The sequence below is a fragment of the Plectropomus leopardus genome, chromosome 8, assembly GCF_026936395.1.
Source record: "Plectropomus leopardus strain MGB_pleo_1.0 chromosome 8, ASM2693639v1, whole genome shotgun sequence".
Lineage (NCBI taxonomy): Eukaryota > Metazoa > Chordata > Actinopteri > Perciformes > Serranidae > Plectropomus > Plectropomus leopardus.
Window position 1 is genome coordinate 15,412,608 of NC_142183.1, and position 16,256 is coordinate 15,428,863.

The window sequence follows — 16,256 nt, forward strand, 5'->3', positions numbered from 1 at the left end:
GACACCGTGAAACAGCCAAAAGTCATCAATCAGGAGAATAAGCAGTGGATTAGCCCATACCACGATACATGGAAAACATTTAAATGACACCTTTCCCACCACCACAGATGTGCAGAAATTAGTAAAGGAAATGCTCCAAATTTCATCCAAATCTACTGATCTGTCAAAGCTCAGCAGGGACATAGAGCAGACACAGGACATCAAATTTAGGTTTGTCTTGCTGTAGTTTACCTGGATGTTTGTAGGAGGCCGCCCTCTGACAGCTAGTGGGAGAATAGAAATGCAGGTTAAACAGTGAAAGCTGTAACAAAAGGTCTGGTGCTGCTGGTAAGCATCAGTGAACCTGGTCGACAGTGATGGGAGGGTGTGACATCAGACCGACCTACAGGGGGTGGACAAAAAAAAAAAAAAAAAACACCTAGACATGTAACTCAATATCAAGAGCCCGTGAGGTGCCCTTTCACCTCAGAACACCTCCGGTGCTCCTGATATCGCTGCCATGCATCAGGACTTTAGGGATATCTTGTGGGATAATTAAACAAGTCAATCAGTCTTTTCTTTGTTTTCTTTTTGCTAGTTAGTGTGCTGTGCAGTGGAAGGTTTTGGGCCAGATTTTGCTGCGGAGTGAGCTCTCTCGACTTTCATGTGACTCTTTGATACAGAGCTGTGACACAGAGGAGATATAGCACGGAGGGAGAGGCTGCTCTTCTGCTTAGAGGTGGTGATATTACAGCTTACATGTTAATATGCTGCAGTCTCTGGCTTTTGTCGAAGAGTCAGCAAAAAATGCATCGTCAGCGCCATTAGCTTATTTACTATATTACATATATGCTGCTGTCACAATGACGGTCCTGCTGAGTCAGTTCAAATTTAAAAACGTTATATGGAAAACAAAACATTATCATTGAATATTTGTCTTGAACTGCCAAATTCGATTCAACAGGCACTCAATAGTCCAGTTCAGCCCTAATCTTCTCAAGTCTTCTGTACATCTGAGACTGTTTAATATTAAATCAATAAAAACATTACATTGTGAAATAAAAAATAAAATGAATAAATATAGACAATAAACAAAATGAATCATGAAATTGTGAAATAATAGACACATTTTTAAAACTCTGCTCATTAGAAGATGTTATCTCCTGCTTCTTTTCACAATCGCAGTTTTTCAGTTACTTTTTATTCTGCCCCAGCAGTCATTTTCAAGAGTAACGAAACCCCACAGCCTTGGCTGAATTGCCTCTATCCTGGAAATTCAAAAATTATCGACAATGGCAGAGCTGATGTGTGTGTGTGTGTGTCAACATCATATACAGCAAGTTCCCAGCAACTTCTTTTTTCATAAAGTCAAGTGAAAATTTAAATAAAAATAGCTACAAAGTAAAAGTTCCTCCCATGCTGACACTTTCATTGCACTTTTTAATTAATCAATTTTATCGCCAATCATGAAAATTAAATGCAGAAAATCTGCAAAAATTCCAAATATTGGCCTCAATAATCCGTCAAGCCAATTAATCTCTTGATCCCTAGTCACTATGCATATTTATAATACTGAAGCTGGATAATATTTATGTCGACTGTATACTAAGCACTAAAATGTCAAGATCTGGACCTACATCTATAAACAACACTACTAAATATCTATATACAATGGCTTTCGGCTGAAATAAGGGGTTTGGGGGTTTAGTTACTCTTCAAAATGTTTTTTGTTGTTGTTGTTTGTTGAAGAAATATATTATTATATATTATATATTATTGAAGAACGGAAAAAAAACACCTTTTCAACATAAAGCGTGGAATAAATATAAAATTGAGCAGGGTTTTGATAATGTATTGGACAATTTTGTGAAGGCATATACTGTATATTTCACATTTTATTTAGTCCACAATGTCTTATTTATTTGTGATATTGTTTATGTGATTGTGTGATGTGATATATGCGATACAGAATACCTTGCTTTTCCATATTTACTTTCTACAATATTTGAAATATTTCAGAATTTCATGTTTTCATTCATTCTGTTGTCACCCCCTGTATGTAATGCAGCAGCATTCGGTCTGAGGTTAAGGCAACGTCACATCATGCAGTGAGTAAAGCTCAGCACTCACAAACGCATCCATTTTTTTTTTTTTTGCCAAGAACGTAAGCAGACGACGACCACAAACACAAGTTTGCATGTGCACACAGGACGAAACAACTATGACCAAACCACCACGCTACAAACGGAAGCTACAATCACAGACTAGCTCTGTTGTTTCACGCTAAAACCACACAAACTGACACCGACACCTCACACTCCTGGCACAAAAATGAGATGGACTGAAATTAAAAATTGGGTTTTAAAGCACATGCAGAAGACAATATAAGCTGGGCTTCTAAAGGGAGGCTGAAAGGAGCATGTTTTTATGGTTCTAAACATTAGGCTTAGAGATTCATGACGTTAAATAAGTGTACCATTTTAACTAAAAATGTTGACACAAAACTTGAGTCAGACATGAACAAATAGCATCTCTTCAGCCAGCCAATATCAGCTCGCACAACACAAAGGAACACACGGGGTCTTTTTGAATGTGGCCTGTATGCCATAATGCCTTTGATTCTCTTGTTAAAATTCAGAGTTAGGGACCAGAACTGGTTGGCTGGGGGTGAGAGGGGTAGGGGGGGTAGGAGTCTTTGATTGGCTTAAATGGCCTGAAGGTGGGCTGGTACCTGTTTAAAAGACAGTATTGGATTCATCTGAAAAGGTTCTCATGAGCAGGGGCCTGGCTGAAGACCGGGGAGACTGGTGGCCCCCCACGCTCGACTGACCCGGCTTCTTCTAGAAGGGTGAGGCAAGAGACACCAATGACATCACTATGCTGACAAACACACACACTTCGCCTCTCACTCTCCACATTGTGCTCTCTCTTGCTCACAGACAAAGACACATACACAGGGAACACACATATACATACACAGAGACTTCAAAACTGGACAGGTGGACGATGAAAATCGGTCCTGGTGCCTTTTTAGACACCTTTTCCTTGTGATAATAGTTTTTTGGAAGCCTTGGCTCTATATTAATATGACCTTTCCTTTTTAAAAGCATGTACGATATAACACACACGCACGCACAGACACAATGCAGTGGCCCGCAGGGTTTGTGGTGAGGATCCAGGATGAGGTTGAGCCTCATGCAGGTAAGTTCGTGTGCTTTGACGTGCTGCATTCACCTGGCTTGACATGCGGAGGCAGCAGGCATTTGGAGCAGCACAGGCAGCTGGGAGGAAACACTGACTGATACAACTGGACAGACAAGAATGGAAGACTGACTGTACGTTTGGACACCCGGTCCTACTCCACACTGCTTGGGCGCACACACCAGCCCACTGACCAACATTTCTCCCAATTTATAAAACTTACATCTAAAGAAAAGCACTCAAGTCGAGGTTTAAAGGCGGATACAAATCTGATGGAATAATCCCTTTGAAATCTGAATCGTCTGACCTCATCTGTCCAACCAAGTGTGGACTGCAAAAAGCCACAGAACGCCAACCTGAGTCATTTTACGAGGGAGTCAAACAGTGGGAGAGGAAGGACACAACAGGTAGGAAACAAGCACAACTGGCAGACACAGAAACTCTGCAGGAAGAGACTTAAGAGCTGACAGAAAGAAAAAGAGACCTCAGTCACTCCACGAGAAGCTGTGAGTGCTAGTGGTCTGCGACAACATGAAGATAGTAGATGTCCCCGAGGAAGGAAGGCGATGTTTCATCTTTAGAGGCACGTCCAGAGAGGAAGAGAGAGGAAACAAGAGGGTGAGACAGAGGAAGAAGTTTAAGTGCAAAAGCGAGAGCACCAGTTGGGAGAACAAAGTTGAAAAGCTGGAAAATTAGTAAAAATAAGGTTAAAGGAGGTGTTCTAAAGTAAAATGCTAGATGGCTACAGTGTACCACTTAAAGCAACAACTATCACTTTAATCATTTTTTTAATGAATCTAAAACTTTAAACTGACTGATACACACTGAAACAGAGCAATGCAAAGCTGCTGTAAGACTCCCTGTAAATTTCTGCTAAACATTTGGTTTGGTTTATGGCTTTTCCCAAATAAAACAAGTCTAGACACAATTGAAAAAAACAAGTAAGAAACATGCCCGAAAGCACAGTGCACGCCACAAAAACATTCCAGCTGCTTGGAAAACACATTAGCTTTATGGGGAGCTAACTGAAGCAACCCAACGTGACTGGAAAAGTTGTCTTCTGGAGGAAAAACTGGCCCTGTGAAATGCAATGTCTGCAAAAAAAGGATATAAAGGCCTGATCTTAAAGATGCAGGGAAATCAAAATAAGAATTTTCCAAGTTCTTATACTGTGTTTCTTGCGTTAATAGCAAAGGTGGGAGCGCGAGTTGGAAGAAAGTCTCAAGTTCGAGTCCGAAACAAGTCATGATGTGCTCTTCACTGAATAAAATGCCATTTTTATAACTGCGTAATAATATGTTAAATTTTGAAAAATAATGAATGGTTAAAATTTGTATTTATTTGTTAAAAGTTTGTTGCAACAAGTATTATTAAAGAAAAAAGTAGTGCTGATTTTGTACTTTCATGGCATATAGCACTATTAACCAGTAACACACCAGAATGAATTTTGTATGTTTCTTTCCTGTCTTGAATAATGTTAATGAATAATGATTAAATTAATAATTTAAAAAAATAATTGAATAATGTTAATGTTTTAAAATAGTAAATATGAACACATAAAATACTTTACAATATCACTGACCTTTGTTGACTCTGGAAAAATTATTATTAAAATATTTTCATGTGAAAAGGCTCAGGTTCAAATTAAGTCACAAGTCACTGGTGTTTAAGTCCAAGTCAATTTGCAAGTGGGTTTATTATATATTATGTCAAGTCGAGTCTTTGTGCTGACTCGAATTTGTGATTCGAGTCAACAACTCTAGTTAATACTTCCATTATCTCTTTACATGTGGCAAATACAGTAAACGTGAAAAAAACTAACTTCTTCCTTTAAAATGTTTAGGTATTTGTTATTATATTTTTAATGACTCATCCTACACTGTAAGGATGTATATGCTGTACATAATAATAATTACAATAATAACAACAATAATAATAATAATAATAATAATAATAATAATAATACTATTTTAAATTTGTATAGCACCTTTCACAATACCCAAGGATGCTACATAAATTTCTTCAATGAAATGTGGTTTAGCAACTAGCTAATCCACTAATCTAAGTTTATCATATAAAAAGACACAATTAGCTCATGTGTCATAGTTACTAGCAGAGTGCTATCATGAATCAGAAGTGTCTGTCTGGATGTTAGCTGACTAAAAATCGTTTCCATCTCCCAAAAATGTAGTTGAGGTCTATTTTACATATGTCTTTGATGGTTAATTATTGGTGGATGCCAACAGTCCATTATAGTGAAGCACTGAATATAAAGCCATGCCGACTTGAGCAATCTAATCACACGCGAAGGACGTGATTTAAATCCTTCATGTAACTATTCCCTAAAGCAAAATATGGCTTCCATTAACAACAGCCGAACTCTTGGGAAAGTCAATGGTTAAACTGTCACAACAAACGTATGCAAAGTTTGAGTGTTGTAAATCTGGGACCGAGACAGAGAAGGCAAAAAACACTGTTCTTTAGAGAGAAAATGTAGTAGAGGGCAAGTGCGTGTGTCAGGCCAAGTCCATGTGTGTTTCAGCTCTACCTGTCGAGCGTGGGGCCCGCGGGGCTTGCGGAACACCACAAGCAGGATCTCTGGCAGTAGGCTGAGCAGGATGAGCAAGATGATGACCAGCCAGGCTGACACCGAGCTCAGCATGTTGGCAAACACAAAGTACAAACGCTGCTGCCTCAGGAAAGGCCTGCAGGAGAGAGAACACTTTGGTTTACTCTGACTGAGAGAGCTACAGGGGTTGAATAGAAAGGAGAAATAACAGGGCAGCTACAATGACTGCGTAGGTTGTGTTATCCTGAGTGGTTTTCTAACCATATTATTCCTCCCCAGAAGAAGCTGAAAAACACGTAGAAAGCCAGGGAGCCCCAGATTACAAAGTGGTTGATCCATGTCCAGTGCCGCGTGTCCAGAGCGAGCTACAATGGCAGAGAAAGTCACTAAATATTCATGTTAAATATCCAACACACAAGAAAATGTATCTGCTCCGAAACGACACTCCATTCATAAGGTGGGACAAACAATCATGGAAGTGGTTTACCTTAAGTGTGACAGTGAAGACAAGGACAGTGAAGACAATTGTTCCGTACGACCAGTTACCAAAAACCTGGAATCAAATTAGACCAATTAGCAAGTGTACTTAGGAGGCGATGCCCAATCAAGCAATTTAATTTAATTATCACACCCACTCAGAAGGTTAATTAAATCAAACCTGGCCATTATCCTGCAGCGCTGGATTACTGAACAAATATCGAACACCAAAGAAGAAGAGCAAGCCGTGGAAGACACCAAGTAATGTCCAGTAGAGGAATGGTCCCCACCGTAACATGCCGTTCTTCGCAATCTCTCTGAAGTAAGTCATAAAAGACAAAGATGAAATGAGTTATTATTTTATGTCTTTTATATATAATCTCAATTAACTGGAACTTGTATTTTATTTTAATCTCTAATAATTGTGGTGGAAAATTGTTATTTTCTCTCTTCTATTTTTAATTTTTTAAAAATGTTTTATAGATATTTCTAAAAATATTTATGTCTGGTTGTGCAATGGTGGCAAGCACATACAGCTGTCTTTCATTTAAGAGCTAGGTGGGCTCCTTTTACAAGCCCTCAGTGTCTTTTTCATTCCAACTGTGGATTTTCTTCTGTTGTATGTTGTCCTACTCTAAATTTTTAAATTTGTTTGTTAATTTGTTATTTTATGATATGCAAAAATAAAGAAAAAAGAGATAAAGTACTTAAAAACTAAATAATGAAAAGGGGAACCATTGAATATTTCAGAGGGGAATGTGAACACCTCTCCATTAACCCAAAAAATGAAAACTAAAACTAAATGCTCAGTTTTATTTATTTATTTATTTTTATTTTATCTTTTGGATTTGGTTACATTTCTCTTTTTAATTTTTTTTCAAATATTTCTTTTAACCTAAAGACCAAAATAAAGAAATACTATTCAATTATTTGTGTTGTGTTACCATTTCTCAATAGAGCAATACTAGATCTAAAATAATATGTATTAAATGTATAAATATATTATGATTTATTTGACTTTTGGTCCTCAAAGGAAACAGCTTCAGTGGAGATAAGTGAAGGTTCCCAGGTTTACCTGTAGAGGGTAGCGTTGTCCAGCAGAACCTCAATGCAGATGTGCTGCTCCAAGAGGCTGTAAGCCAGGATGGGCATAGAGGTGAAGCAGATGTTGTACATCGTCAGATAGGCCGCGTCATACAGGGGCTGGGGAGGATGGGAGCAGGAGGGCCGGAGAGGTTGGGGAGGGGGGTTGGTACGGAGGAGGAGGAGGATGAGGAGGGATGGGGTAACCAGGGGTTAATATCACGGAAAGGACAAAACTCATACACACCATCATACTTACACACACAGTGTTTCATATAAGCAAGCTTACATACATTTGTTATGTACTTATGGAGGATCTATGTCGGGGGGCCATGTGGCTCGAGAGAGAATGAAACATTCCTCCTCACTTTCACAGTGTTACCAAAGCATAATCAACTATCTAAAAAAACATAATATCTATATTATCTAAAGATACAGTTGGTGACTTTAATGAATAAATAACTTTTTGTCATATTTGCTGAAACTGCAAATGAGACCGATAGCCTGCGAGAAAATCACGTCCCTCTTCTTCCTCCTTCTCATGCTTGTAAAAGCATTTGTCAGAAACTACCGCAGCGTATGGAAAATAACCTATCAGAGCCAAAGAGTCTCTGGCCGCCTTTTACACAGCTTGATCACGGCAGAAATGTTGCACCACTCTGCCGCCTCACTGTTCTTTATAAAAGGTATGACTGCGTATTTGGAGAACAGAGTTGTCTTGCCTTTAAAGTGACAGCAGAGGTAGTAACAGTGCCACATCTATGTCTTTGTAAAAGGGACAGCCAGCAGGACAGGGCCATAGACAGGACAGGCATCGCATTTTGACAATGTGTTATGTGATACCCACCATTGAGAGATTTAAAAAGCAGCAACAGAATCTTGAATCATATTTGATGCACTGCCGAGTTTGATTGAGTTTACGAGCAGTGATTGACAGCTGTGTTGTGAGCCTCCGGCTCTGATTGGTGAATTAAGTTCACATGATTTGAGGCCATTAGAAGCGCAATAGAATAGGCAGAGAAATAAGATTTTTTTTTCACAAACGATCTGTCTGATGTACTGCTGTCTGAATTCAGTGATAGTTTCAGGAAATATGTCAGAAAGTTATTTTTATAAGATACCAACTGTAGCTTTAATGCATTAAATAATGAATGCTTCTACTTCAGGAGCAGTTCTTATATTAACCATAAAAACATTCAGATCATACGCTTACTTCTTATTAATAAGAAAAGTGAATTCTAGCAATACGCACACACACACACACACCCACACACACGCCACTATGATTACATAATATGTACTTAAGATGTACCACGGTGGCAGATCATGATACATGTCTGTATTTATTTCGAACAGTGCTATGTAGTCTAAGTCTAAACATATCAATCAGAGCTCACACATCCAAGGGGGCAGTGAGGGAGGGGCAATCTGAGGGAAAGAGTCTGGCATTGAGGAGGACGAGGAAGTGTGGATTCAAGGGATACTGCCTCCTTTCATGTTCAGAACATCTTTGAACCTCAAAGGGCCTCAGGACATACTCACTTGCTGGGAGTAGCCACAGAAGAACTGGTACAAAAACTGAGGTAAGATGAAGCAAAGGTTCTGCAGGCAAACAGAGAAAGAGAGAAAGAGAACATCAAAGAACATCAAATGCATTCAGAAGTTCCCCTGTGCTTATAATGCAGGAGCAATAATACAGTACGTTAACCAGAGTTGAACTTAAAGTTTGTTAAGAGGATTGATTCTGTCAAATCTGTCTCGCCACATAATCCCCACATCAGGTTAGTTTGTTGGGGAAATACAGGCTTTGCTGAAACACAAAACATTTCTTAGCCGAAAAAACTGATATGAAGTCGATGACAGCGGAGTCCTACCTTGTAAAAGAAATATTGCACCAGATGTGCAATGCGAACATAGTAGAGATGCCCATGAGCCAACAAAAGTTTCTTGAGGTGCTTGAGTTTGGGGATGGCATAATCACTATTCCTCACTGCCTGCCGACCCTCCTTACCCTTAATGCCTGAAAAAACACAGAGAACAAACATCACACACCAACTTCACCAAAACGTTACCTTTTCCTTTATTCCGAACAATAGTAAAAGATCTGTTTCTCACCAATGCCAACATGAGCTTCCAAAATCATGCTGACGTCATTGGCACCGTCTCCAATGGAAAGGGTGATCGGGCTGCCTTTAGAGTTCTTCACCATTTTTACAATCTAAAGATGGAGCGAGACAGAGAGCCAACAATCAAAATATATTGAAACCAAGTGTTCTCTATGGAAGCCCATAGACAAGGTCATTAAAGTCAAAATGAAAACTTGAGCATAAAATTCCATAAAAGCATTTTAATTTTCCACATGTATGTAATTTGAGTGAAAAATTAAATCAAAATACAATAATCTAAATCTAAGTGTTATGTGTTCAGTGTTTGTTTTCAAAATGTTAGAAAACTGCATTTTAATTTTTATCGTGACTTACATCATGCTTGCACAAATGGAAAATTAGGCTACATTGTTTTATATTTCATTTTAATATTCAAATTGGATTCAACTTTTGAACACTGTCCACAGTGCAGCGGGTTAAGTCTTTGAAAATAAGATGTCTTTGGAATATATGTATTGAGTATTGCTCTTACAGATGGAGAATCAGGTTATATTGTTTATGTTGCTTTTGTTTTTGAATTTTCAAATTTGAATAACATTGCACAGCAGCTTTTCCATTTTAATATTAACATATTGATAGAACACCTGTATGAGTATGTGAAAATGAAATTTAGAGTATTGCATTTTCACTTTAATATTTAATCAAATACCATGCTATTGTGAAAATACGTTTTCATTTTCAAGTTTAATTAGAATTTTAATTAATAATAATAATAAGCTTTATTTGTATAGCACCTTTCATACAAAAAATGCAGTGCTTTACATACAAGATTTAAAACCTTACAATTCATGAGAAACATGTATGTAAATACATATATAAACTCATACAAACACACAAATACAGCGTATAGATATACACCCAAAAAATAAAAAATAAAAAAATAAAGATAAAATAAAATAAAATAAATTAAAAATCATTATACAACATATGTATACCATAGCTCTGGCAGTGAGTTACAAATAACAAATAAAAGAAATAAAATGTAGAAATATAAAACATTAAGTCCCACAGTTCCCTGTGAAAAATATTTTAATTCTTTAATGAAGAAATATCTCCAGAATTTAACCCGACAGTTTTTACCTGTGCCTTTTGAAGAGGAGCCATGCGGCAGCAGAGCACAGCTGTGCAGTTTTGACAGATCTGCAGGAACAGGTTCTTGTATCGACTTGAGTTGGATTCAGAGGAGGAGTTGAGCACCATCGACAGAGTGGCTCCGTCTATGATGAAACCGAAGTCCTGGCTTGCCGACGACCACGGCCTACAAAACAGAGCAGGGAAATTACTTTTTTATCGATAAGATTCAGTTTGGTTAAATGATCCCATTATAACAGCACCAAATCATCAAGTAATAACTTCAATACATCAGCTGAGACCATCAGGGTACCAACCTGGTGACGCCTGCCTTAACTGGTGGTGCATCCTGTACAGCTTTCTTGTGATATTCAAGCAAAAGCTCATGCAGTCGTTCCTCCCGCCTCCTCCCTCCATCCTCCAGAGTACGCACTGTCAGCTCCAACAGCTCTGTATTTCTCTGGAACAGTCTACAGGCATAACAAGTGGACTTTGCTGTCTCCATCTTGTCCCCAGTTAGAACCCAAACCTTCATGCCTGCACCCTGCAGAGCCTCCATGGTCTCTGCTGCCTCCTCTTGTAGCCTGGAGGACAAGAACGAAAATAAAAGTGATGAGATGAGTGAAAGATTACAGAAATTCTAAAATGTTTATACCATTACTAGAAAGACAAAATGTCACCAGTTCAACAAAACCACATCAGGGTTCAAGTTCACAGGAGATTTAGTTCATATTAGCAAAAGGAGACCATTTTATGAGACAAAATACCCTAAAAGTCGCTTTTTTTCTGGGGAAAATGGAACTAAAATGAGGATGCTACTGTCGTCTATCATACTTTCTAAATGCCCAACTTAACCCCTGCAAAAAAGGTCTGTATTAAAACATACTTGTTTATATTCGTTAGTGTTTTCTTTTGGGTGCACGCCAAAAGGGGGATCACAATCAAGTTAAATTTATTAAAACCAGGTGATTAAACACGGGATTTGAACAGCTGTTAAATGACAATTAATAATGGCATGATGAAAGCCTCCATCTTCCATTACCGACTCTGTACTCAACACAAATAAACTTCATTTCTTGCATTCTCTTCGGCTCTTTCCCGGATCCCTGCTTCCCACCAGATACCAAAACATGCCTCATACCTCACACACACTCTGGTCTGAATGGGCGGGGCAGTGTATGATATACAGTATGTGTTTGTTTTGTTTTATTTTGGTTTTGGGGGGTTTTGTGCCTATGAAGGGGAAAGAACCACAGGAGAGACCAAGAAAAGCAAAAGACCAAAGCAAGTCTCATGGTAGTGGCTTATAAGAAATACATAACAGTTTTTACTCAGTGTTCCCAGTGTAGTCATTTATGATCATTTATCATCCTTTTTATTTTAACAAATTCTCATAATTATTCATAAATTGTTGGGGTGGGGTGGCACTCAAAAAAGAGCACAAGTAAATAAAAGGAGGCATCTTTTTAATCCAGATGTAATGGTAATTATAAAACAATATTTTTGGATTGTGGAAGAGTACCTGATGTTAACCACAAGATGGCGGTGTGAGCTTACATTAAAAAGTTAAGAAAACAGGGACTCCTGGCTGCCAGTGACTATTACTCAAGTGAAATTAGATAACCCTCTTCCCACTGGGCGTCACACTACCAGGAATCCAGTAACATGTGATGGAAGACATGAGGCAGGAAAAGGGAGCAGACAGGCTGCTGGTAAAGGAAGTGCTGAGGTTGCATAACAGTAGATAAATATTAGAAAAAGAAGGAATGAAATCATTCTCCAAAACTACCAAGAGCCAATCACAACACAGTAAACAGAGCAGGACATTTATAACACGTTGTTTATTGCTAGCATCTGCTAACTTCTGGCCCCTTCTGTCAATTTTGGGCGTATTCTGAGATTAAGGGCCTCATAAAATTCTTGGCACTGAGACAGAGGGGAGAGGAAGGACAACATCAGCAGGATAACACAAGGCAAGACGTTCAACAACTTTTCAGCAGGTTTATCAGTGACAGCTGTGTGGTTATGTTGTGTGAGCACCCACCGATCTTCCACAGCAGTGGCTCCTATTAGACTCATGCCAGTCTCCACTTGGTTGTAAACAGCCATCAGCTTCTCCTCTCTGTCCTGCAGAGCCAGCCGAGCTTCCCTCAATCCTGCATCTGCCTGAGCGTACTCCTCTGCACTGAGATATTTGTAGGCCACACACAGTGTCCGGTACCCCTCCTAAACAGTAAAACACACAGCACCCAATGTTAGAACTAGAAAATCAATATCATTGCAATCTTAAATTAAAATTTGTCTGAACGATAAAACGAAAATGACTTGATTTTTAGAGGAAATGTGCTTATGTCACCCACCGTTGCATTACGCTCCACATTTGTGCGTATCCTTTCAACCTCTTCATGTCTGACGCGTGGGAAGATGGAAGAGTCTGCTCCCTTGCAGAAGAGCAGTGTATCACCTGGAGAAATAAACCACACAGCACGGTGAGGGCTGAGGGTCAACACTAAATCGTGGTCGATACAAGAAAAATGACAGTAATCTCAAAATCACCTGATTTGGATCTGACTATCACACTCATTCGCCTTCTCACTGGGTCAAAGTTCAACACGTGAAGCAGCTCATACCTTTGGGAAGTACAACATGGAAACAAAAAAAAAAAGCTGTAGTGCAAAGTAAATATAAACCTTTCAATAAAAATAAATAAAAATGTCTTTTATTGACTTACATTTCGACGTCATTGTTCCTGTTGAGTATTTTCATGTTTTTACTTTCAAGGCCCAGAAATGTGAAGCCATACCTGCAGATGGAGACAAATCATTACAAATGAGCCATTAATGTACTCATATGCTATATAAATGGATGTGGTACTGAAATTCATACAGTGCAGGATTTTCAAAATAAATCTGTGATATTAATATTGAAATAACGTGCCACAAAGTCATTTCAGCTCAGTGAGTCACAACACCCCATCTGTCATTTTCATGATGTCTACAGCCTGATTTTCACACTGATGCTGTTCTCATGTCATTGTCATTGTTATCATGCAACCCGGTCTCATAAAAATCTGTGAAATTGACAAGTACAAGAAAAGTGGCAATGCAAAGTCAATGAGGATCTTCTGTCATGGTAGAAATCCGCATAGTTACATGACTTAACAGACTTTTCATGCGTTATCAAGAGGTTGTGTCTATTTAACGTATTTCTGTAAGCCTGTGTTGTATACTGATGTGTACTGCTTCTTTTTTTGCTCTCGTGCTGTCATTCTCATATTATTCTCATTGTATTCTCATTGTAGTAGTGGTGTGTGCCACTTATTTTTGCATTTACGTGTTATACTGGTGTCATTAATTGCCCCTTTCCCCCCTTTCCTTTGTATATGCAGGTTTTTCCAAACTCACTAAAATAGGCGATAGGCTCTTTTCCGTTTGCCTAGAGACCAGAGCTGTGTACACGGCTCAGCAGTAAAGGAGTCTGCCTTTCTGTTGTTTTTTTTTCTTACATACCATACGCTACATCAGGGACACACCAGAAAGTAGGGTTTGTTGTTGCACAAGTTTTTTCATTAGGAGAAACCCCTTTAGATGAGCCATCTCAGTTTAGATGGTGAAAACAGCATGGAGGCCAATGAAAACAGAGGCTCCTTCTTTTTTTCTAATATCTGTTATTTATTCAGTCTTTCAATCTCTGTGCTGAATAACATGGAATGATGGTTGAGCGCTGCTTGGATGGAGACTAATTTGTGGCAGGGCGTCACTGCCTCATGCCACAAAAAGGGTGACATGTTTCCATCAATGCTAATTGGAGATGTAGCCAATAAATACCTCTGACTACTGCAGAGTCATTTGTTCTGTGAAAAAATGCCGGAAGTAACCTCATGAACTAAAGACAAAAGCCAGATTTTAGTGCATGGTAGCGTTTTTTACACACAGTGGGAAAGGGGCTGATGAGCTTTCCTTGTATCTCTCACCTTTTTTTAAATTGTTTCTACTGTGCTACTCTACATGCCTTTGCCAATTGCCCCCTGAGGAGAAATTAAGTGTTTTGAATTGAATTACCTCATGGCACCCTTGACCAGTGCAACCTCATCAGGTGAGGAGGCGATAAAGCCTCTCAGCTCCTGCTGTGGGTGGAGCACCTCTCCATCCACCCCTAAGCCATCCACCTGGTCTATCAGCCCGTCCCCTTGGCCTTGACTGTGCTCTGTAGACTCCTTCACCTGGACTGTGTGGCACAGACACAAGGCACGCAGAAACAGCTCCTCCCTCTCCTGATGACACAACATGAACATGGCTTAATACAGTCAAATGAGATACAGTATATTGTAAATCTATTTACAGCCCCCTACATGCTAACAGCAGCTGGAGTTTAAGATAAAGCCCTTAATTTACAATCATTTGTCTAAACTGACTTATAAACGTGTGTGTTTAAGTGCAACAGTGTGTAAAGTGTTATCAAGCATACATGTCAAGAGCATACAGCCACTTTGCTGCCCCTTCATGTTGAGTGCTTATGTTGACATATCAAGGAGATTGTATGTGGCTGACCTGTGAAGGGTCTTTCTGAGCAGCGAGCTATGTAATGACCATATGTTGCTGCATGTGTGACTTTTACAACAGATGGAGGGACACCACAACACCCACCCTGCCAGCTTTCTGCTGCACTTTGTTCACAGGTCCATCTGTGACGCAGAATCCGTCCAACTCTGAGCTCGCGTCGCGGTACTTGTACTGGAATCCATCGATGCAGCACTCAATGAACTCCATGTTGTTTTGCGTGAGGGTGCCAGTCTTGTCTGTGAAGACATACTCCACCTGCAGGCAACGTGATAAAAAACATTACAGACTCTTCCAAACCCATAAAGATTCAGTTTCCCATTAAACAGGTTCCAACAATAAGATTATGCAATTACTCCCATTAAGAATTACACTGCATTAATCAGTTTAACGAAGCATCACCTTTAATTGAAGTAATCATCTGGCAAACCAATTGTGACTGATCTATGGCAGCTCTGTTTGAGTTAGAAGTGCCATAAAAACTGGAGAAGTCGGGACAGCACGGCCAATCTGGTGTTATTATAAGCAGCTCATATTTTACAGTAGCTGTACAAATCAGACTGGAGGCAAAATTTTTTGATCGACTCAAGCTTACCTCGGTTTCAACTGTAAGTTTGCTCCTTTTTTCATATTTAAAGTATTTAAATGAAAAAAAAATTGACATCTTTTTGTAATAATGTTTTTAAATTATAAGCAGGGCAACATAGAAAAAGCTTGCTCATGAAGGTCCACGAACTTTGTAACATTAAATGCTAAGAAAAGAGAATTCTGATATTTCAATACACAACATTTCAGTGCATAGACCTTCATCGGGTTAAGTTTTTACCTGACTTTCCACTTCACCAGGTAAAAACTGAAAGTTATTAAGTGTTTAACTGACTTCCACTTAATCTGATGAAGGTCTAAAGACTGGAACATTAAGTATTTGAATAAAGTTTATCGCAAGTAAAAGGACAGTGTGCAGGACTTCTCTGTTCTTACTAATAGATATTTTATTCCTACACACCTGTCTAAAAAATATTAAAGGTGTGCTATGCTTGAGCCCCGACAATCTAGTTTGTAGCGTTAAATGCTGCCTTTGAATGTATGAGATTTGAGTGATTTGTGTGTTAAAATATAATGATTTTATGGCATTTATAATGGCAGATGTGT

General features: G+C 38.9%; 1 protein-coding gene across 1 annotated transcript in view; it reads right to left on the reverse strand.

Annotated features, from left to right (window-relative positions):
• Positions 1-16,256, reverse strand: part of atp11c (ATPase phospholipid transporting 11C (ATP11C blood group)) — a 68,653-nt gene that overhangs the window by 4,444 nt on the left and 47,953 nt on the right. Inside the window, exons 14-31 of the mRNA XM_088080952.1 lie at positions 15,192-15,362; positions 14,607-14,818; positions 13,277-13,348; positions 13,102-13,175; positions 12,906-13,009; positions 12,590-12,771; positions 10,863-11,129; positions 10,555-10,732; positions 9,425-9,527; positions 9,184-9,329; positions 8,852-8,911; positions 7,302-7,429; positions 6,408-6,543; positions 6,237-6,302; positions 6,011-6,114; positions 5,729-5,885; positions 2,711-2,819; positions 232-263 (exon numbers count right to left, since the gene is read on the reverse strand). Of these exons, the coding sequence (XP_087937078.1) occupies positions 2,715-2,819; positions 5,729-5,885; positions 6,011-6,114; positions 6,237-6,302; positions 6,408-6,543; positions 7,302-7,429; positions 8,852-8,911; positions 9,184-9,329; positions 9,425-9,527; positions 10,555-10,732; positions 10,863-11,129; positions 12,590-12,771; positions 12,906-13,009; positions 13,102-13,175; positions 13,277-13,348; positions 14,607-14,818; positions 15,192-15,362 (2,265 nt within the window). The 3' untranslated portion in view covers positions 232-263; positions 2,711-2,714. The remainder of the gene's footprint in view (positions 1-231; positions 264-2,710; positions 2,820-5,728; positions 5,886-6,010; positions 6,115-6,236; positions 6,303-6,407; positions 6,544-7,301; positions 7,430-8,851; positions 8,912-9,183; positions 9,330-9,424; positions 9,528-10,554; positions 10,733-10,862; positions 11,130-12,589; positions 12,772-12,905; positions 13,010-13,101; positions 13,176-13,276; positions 13,349-14,606; positions 14,819-15,191; positions 15,363-16,256) is intronic.